Genomic DNA, 6,531 nt, shown 5'->3' with positions numbered 1-6,531 from the left:
CCTAAAGCTGGTTTGCCAACCGCCATAAAACGTCAAAGAAGAAGAAGAAGAAGAAGAAGAAGAAGAAGACTTCCCGCCGCAGTGCACGACGTTAAACGTAAGTCCTATTCAATTCATACTAAAGCTCATAATAAACTGTCTATTTTTAGACACGCACTTGTTAAATAAATGCACAGCCATGAAGAATCATATAAAGACCAGCCATACAAACCCGCTTCTAATATGAATGTGTTATCCAGGGCCTATCTTTCCACCTTAGTTTTGGGATGCAGAGGCCCATAATCAGCCCCGCCATACTCGCCGGTGTTGATGTACACGAGCTAGTTTTGGTTGAACAAACAAATTAAGTAGTTTGATGTCGTCCATTCTCGTATATGGAGGCAAATCGGTGAAGCGAAGTCATTATTGATCGGCCTCAAGCCTTTCTCTTGCTTGATAGCTCTTTTCGACCAAGATGACAATCCTCTCTCTCGTGCTCCGCGATCGGCGGAGGGGATGCTGCTGGAAGTTTGTAAAAATCAATGCAAAATTCATGTAGTCCGAGTTAAAAAAAAAGAAGCAAAAACATTGCAAAGTGTATGCACCAAGACTACACAATGTAGCTAGCCCTACAGTTTAAGGCTATGAAATATGTGTAACAGGTTTTTACAGTGTTTAATTTAGTACTTTTTGAGATCCAATTGGTCTTCTAAATAAACGAGTATTTCCGCAGTTATGATGGAAATTCTGGGAATATCAGGGAATCTCACAATTGTATTCTAGGTCAGAGAAAGTCTGGGAAATTAATAAACTATTAAAATAACCCCCACTGTGTCTGTGCTCGTGTTGGTATAAAGCACAGGTTTTCACATCAAGGGTCCCTTGCTAAATAGAGATTGAGCTGTAAACTATTACTATTGATAAGTAAACCTTTGAAATAATTTGGAGTCATTGAAATGATTTGTTCTGAGGAATCACTTAAGTGTTTTTAGAAACAATATTGTGTGACTTCTGTGCATTGGTGACACATGTAGCTAATATAGATAATATGGCATTTATGTTATTTAGAGGATTTTTCTATTAAAGAATACATTTTTTAGTATTCATGTATTTAACATTTACATTGTTTCAAAAACTACAAGACCATTTCATTAAATTCTGTGATGTAGCAGTTGGTATAAAACACAGGTTTTCACATCAAGGGTCCCTTGCTAAATAGAGATTGAGCTGCTGTTATATACAAAATAAAGCTGAACATACCTGGAAAAATGTGTATTCGCTTCTGAAATGAAGTTCCATAAGTGGCATTGAGGGGGCAGTGTTGAATCATTTTACATGAAATTGTACTTGTGTTCAACTTCAGCAGCATGCCTAAGTCTAAAGAAGTGCTGTCTTCCACTTCGAATAGTGGTTCGGACAGTGATACAGAAACAAAGGTATGAACACTGATTTACATGAATGCAACAAAATTAATATAGCCTTTCCAACTGGAAAACTAAGTTTATGCTTCCTGACTTGAATTTAACTTGGAAATCAGCAGTGGATATTTAATCTGTATATGTGCTGCAGACCTGAAAGGTCATGTGTTTGTTTTTGTCTCCTTATTTCTACCAAAGGCCAAAAGAAAGAAGGCAAGTGCTCCTGAGAAGCCTGCTAAAAAACAGAAAAGCGGAGAGACCTCCAAACCCAGCGGCTCTGCTAAGAGTGACAGAAACAATGATGATAACTTGTTCCAGGTTGAGTTTTTCAGCATTTTTGTCCTGACCGCCCAATCAGGGTTTATTAATGACCAAATTATTATACATTATCCCATATGCAGTAGAACTGCTTACCAAATAAATAAATGCATGGACATTGATATTCAAAAATACAAATCAATATTGATCTGACGTTAAATTATCTTGTAGATTAGTTTAACATCAGTTTATAAAATATATTATTATTGATCTGTAATGCAACTTTACTTTTCTTTTTACTTTTTTATTAGTAACACATCTCTTATCAGGTTCTTTTTATTCCGGTTTATGTAAATTCTATGTAAGCACTCCTACTGAATACCAGTAACCAGCAATTTCTTCTGTTTTAGGTTTATTTTTGAATGTTTTGAGTGTAATAATGAAAGTCTAGTATGATTTGAGCTATTATTTACTGTCCCTGGTGGCTCATTCATGTTTTAATATGTGACAGATTGGAAAGCTGAGATACGTCAGTGTCAGAGATTTCAAAGGCAAGGTTTTGATTGACATTCGAGAGTACTGGATGGACCAAGCTGGTGAGATGAAGCCTGGAAAAAAAGGTAATTATGGGGCTATTTATTTTTCTCCAATTTATTTGATGTATTTTTGTGTCATTCTACTTTGACCTCTTAGTCAAACAAATATCTTTCAGTGCAGGTAAATTTTTCCTGTGTGTATTACGTTTTATTATTATGCCATAGTAGTTTTGTTCCATCAATCGTATTGAATTACCCTCAGGCATTTCCTTGAATCCTGAGCAGTGGAATCAGCTGAAGGAACAAATGTCGGACATCGATGATGCAGTTAGAAGATTGTAAGAGCTCTTTGTGCAGTGAATGGTTGTCTGGTTCTTTTTAGAGTTCCATACTTTGGTACACAGGGACTTTAACAAAATGTTTCCTGTTTCAACTTGTGTTATATGTATGCTGTTCAATTTGAAGAGACGTCTTTTGTTATGTTATTGTTAATATCCAGTTGTCTGCTGTTAAATGTTGATGTGTGTGAATAGTAAGTCTTGACTGGGTGATTGTTCTTTTAATAGTACAATAGCTGCATTGTTCTCATACTCTGCCTACATAATAAAGGCTTTTTTTGGTTTGGAGTCTTTAGTCTGGTGTTTTTTTTTTTTTGATTGAGTATAAAAATATTAACCATGTTGTGTTTTGTTCCCTATATCATGATAAAGTGCATACTTTTAAACTGGAAGTTGTTGTGATCCTGTCAATAAACAGAGCAGTAATAGATGCCCTAAAATGAAGGCGTTTGGCACTTTATGATGCTTGTTGTGTCCAGTCCTGAGTGCTTGTGTGTAATTTGCTCGCCTTCGCGTGGGAGCAGGAATTAGAATGGTCTGTACACCCACTCAAACAGAGACCAGACTCCAGAATAAAAACAGCCCTTTCACTTGACTGTCCAGAAGAGCCATCTTGCATCAATTGCATTTGCTGTCTAAATTAAATCACTCTTAAATCATGGGAGCCACTGTATTGCCGCCAGCACGTCTTTGAGACAATATGATTTATGGTGTTGCGTGCAAAGCAAGCATTATTGGGGTAGTTTCTGTACGAGGTAACCACAGTGCAAGCACATTTTTTTTGAGATGCAGAGGTTCATATTGTGAATAAACATTTATAAAATTAATCTACTTTTATATTGTGTGTGTATATATATATATATATATAATTGTTAGTGTCAACTTAATTTCAGAATTCGTTGACTGAACAGCATTTATACATTAAGACATTTTGTGGAATAATGGTACATAAACTATAAATGTATATGCATTTCAAAATGTGCATTGATTCATATTATGACTGTTTCTTGAATATCAAATGCATCCTAAGGTTTGAACATAAAGCTGTGCCTTAGAAAATTTTTATTTTTCTGTGTCACTGCTTGCACTTCAGGTGGTGGTCACTATGGAGATTACTTGCAACCACAGAGGTTCATTTTAGTTCCTGAGAGGTAATAATTTCATGTTCCGATTGAACCAGCTTTTCACTCCAACTTCAATTCTGTGATCAAACACTGAGACATGAACTATGAAACATCAAAAAATGGCAGTCTCTAAAACCACCTTCTAAAACCATGAGTATGTCATGTACACCTGTTAGTGTAAAGCTAATGTTTGTGTGTAAAACGGTTCAAAAGAAAATGAAACATTTTATTGGTGACTAGTGGTCACAGTATGTAGGCCTGAGTTTGGTGTGGTGTGTATGATTTCATACTAGATTTCATATTCATGTGCGTTAATTTTCATCTTCAAATGTTCTGTGTATAATAGAGAAAATTTCCTTAGATTAAAATGGACCATGCACATTCATATTTGTCAAAATTGCCCAATAGAAAGGTATCACTAGGTGGCACCAATGCTGTATTGAAATTTAATTTATCCTGCTAGTTTTTGGACAAGAAAACCATCCTCAACTTGTCAACGTTTTTTAACAATGACACAAAGTTCTCCTTAAAACTGACTGGCCATTGTAGAGTACAAATTTCCATTTTATACAATTAAGGTCGTAAATTCTGCTTCGTACCCTCTATCAATATGACAATTCTGATACCAGACAGTTTGTGTTTGTGGCTTACTAATGTGAATTTCTTTCCATCACATGTTAGTTGTTGATAGGAAAGGAATTTGTTTCACAAGTCTTGGCAGTGCATCAAACACCGTTAATGCATGAAAATTTCCTTTCCTATCAGTGTGTGATAGATATTCCATCTGAACACACTGACCTGAGTGATGTGGAGGAATCAAATTCATTTGTTCAATTAGAATGTGCTGCAAGTTGTGCTTTGGTCTGCAATCATTTTAATGAAAGCACAAACACAGTGCAACCATCTGTTCACAAAACAGGAATTGGTGGAATGTCCCCGATAACTGGAGGTGGTTTGAATCGTCTCTGCAGCCTCCATCTTCTTGAGATTTCCTGTACATCACTTTGATGCTTTTATGATGGATGGAGGAATATGCAGAACATCCTGGAAGAGAGAAGCCGAGCGGGCGTGTTGCACTAGTTTACTAGTTTTGGAGCACTTTAGGTCACAGATGCATCAAAAGTCCAACATCTGCTTCCATTTGAATGGTCTGCTGTGAGCCTGGCGATTGAACATTGGTGTCTGTGGTTCTTGGACTGGTTCTCGTGTCATTGAGTATTGCATTGCATATTTCAGTGCTTGAGTTTCAGGTTATGTTTATATCTGGACATGGGAATATGCTGGGGCGTGTAGCTCATCTTTGAGCTAATATCAAACCGGCATGGGTTTTACAGGAGAGAATAACGCATGAGGAAACCCTTTCAGTCCAGTTTTGATGGATGTCTCTGCCTCTGTTGTTTTACTCTATGGTGGCTAATATAACGGATACAGTTTCATGGAAGGAATTTGTACTTCCATTGAGATGTAAAATGCATATTAATTACGGGGCGCCTTGAGTTTCCTGTCCGTGACAGAGATGGTATTGGCTGGAACCTGCTTTGGCTATGAACTAAGGCAGGATCTTGCCAATTTGTCTACAGTTGAATTAACTTTACAATGGACAAATCATATTGAGAAGTTTATAGGCCACAATCCCTTCTCTTGACCCTCTGGCAAGGATAAAATCATTCATCTCAAACATGTTAGAAGAAAAACAAGTCCACTTAGACTTCACCCTGGCGAAAGTGTTCTCGCTGTAGTGCACTTCTACCAAAATGTACTATCATTCTGTCATTCCTTCAAAGCTGAAGGAGAAAACTGAAAATGTGTTGGTATCCTGGCTGGCTCCGTGGAGTGTCCAGTGAGTGTCAGTTTAATAATGGTTGCAGTTGTCTTTGGCATGGATATGTTCTGCTTACATGTGAGGTCAGTTTGGTGAAGCTGCCACAGAAGTGACGATAGATCAAAACATTAATCATTCATGATTAATGAGTATAATTCCAAAGGTGGAGAAGGAATCAAGCATGGGGATGAGATGAAATGTTGCTTTTCCTGACTGTAATGATAAAACAGACGTCCAGACGTTCCTTCTTATGGAAGATTCTGTTTGATCACTTTCCTCTTCGGCGTTCAGATTCAAAGAAAAATTATTCACACAGAACTCTTCTCACAGTGCTCATCACATGAATATCTGACTCATGCAACACCAAATTTATTTCTTAGTAAATATTTTTGTAGATTACTCATATGAAAATACTTACGGATCTGTTATCATGGCTTTGAATGGCAAATCCATCAGAGAAATATAAAATGTCTGTAGTTCAAGAAAAATAAGCTTTTAGTGTAGTATTGTTAACTGTAAAACTCAAAAACCTGACTCTAGTGTCTTTTATCACATGCTGAAGTGTATTTCATATTTCATATCGTCTGTTTCATTGTTAGCACAAAGCTTAGATGCAGACATGGCTGCTCATGTTGGCTGGAGAACACTGAGGAATGTTATGGTCTTGTTGATAATTCTCCCCTCTCAGCTGGGGCTTATACAGCCCCTCTCGCTGGCTGCGGGACCCTGCTGAGCAGAACGTCCCTGAGGTTAGCTGGAGGTGCCCTTGACCTGACTGTCCACGCCACCTCGTAAATCTGCCCAGCCTGGACCAACACTTATTGTTCACAAGGAGTGTTGTTTGCCAGGATTTAGTTTCACCCTCAGATGAGTTGTTTGGGTAGTCAGTAGTGTTTAAATGTGCCTAAGGGTATCGGAATGTGTCAGCCATTACCACACGGCTCTCTGGAATACTTGATTCTGATTGGTCAATCTCGCCATGCAGCGGACAGATATTCCCAATATTTGCTGTCCCCTATGGCAACACCACAGAGCGTGTTCACAGCAGTGAGACAA

General features: G+C 37.7%; 1 protein-coding gene across 2 annotated transcripts; it reads left to right on the top strand.

Annotated features, from left to right (window-relative positions):
• On the top strand, positions 1-2,817 carry LOC107552599 (activated RNA polymerase II transcriptional coactivator p15-like). Of its 2 annotated transcripts, none has more exons than XM_016234519.1 (5): positions 1-97; positions 1,346-1,415; positions 1,596-1,715; positions 2,167-2,275; positions 2,454-2,817. In XM_016234519.1, the coding sequence occupies exons 2-5, from the start codon at positions 1,347-1,349 to the stop codon at positions 2,531-2,533; spliced, it is 378 nt and encodes a 125-aa protein (XP_016090005.1). In that variant the 5' UTR covers positions 1-97; position 1,346; the 3' UTR covers positions 2,534-2,817. The 2 variants fall into 2 exon arrangements, with proteins under 2 accessions (XP_016090005.1, XP_016090004.1); XM_016234518.1 differs by having other exon boundaries at positions 1,343-1,415.
• The last annotated feature ends 3,714 nt before the right edge of the window (positions 2,818-6,531 follow it).

The sequence above is a fragment of the Sinocyclocheilus grahami genome, unplaced genomic scaffold (genome assembly GCF_001515645.1).
Source record: "Sinocyclocheilus grahami isolate Dianchi unplaced genomic scaffold, SAMN03320097.WGS_v1.1 scaffold453.1, whole genome shotgun sequence".
NCBI lineage: Eukaryota > Metazoa > Chordata > Actinopteri > Cypriniformes > Cyprinidae > Sinocyclocheilus > Sinocyclocheilus grahami.
The sequence above is the reverse complement of the archived record's forward strand: the minus strand, read 5'-3'. Positions and strand labels throughout refer to the sequence as shown.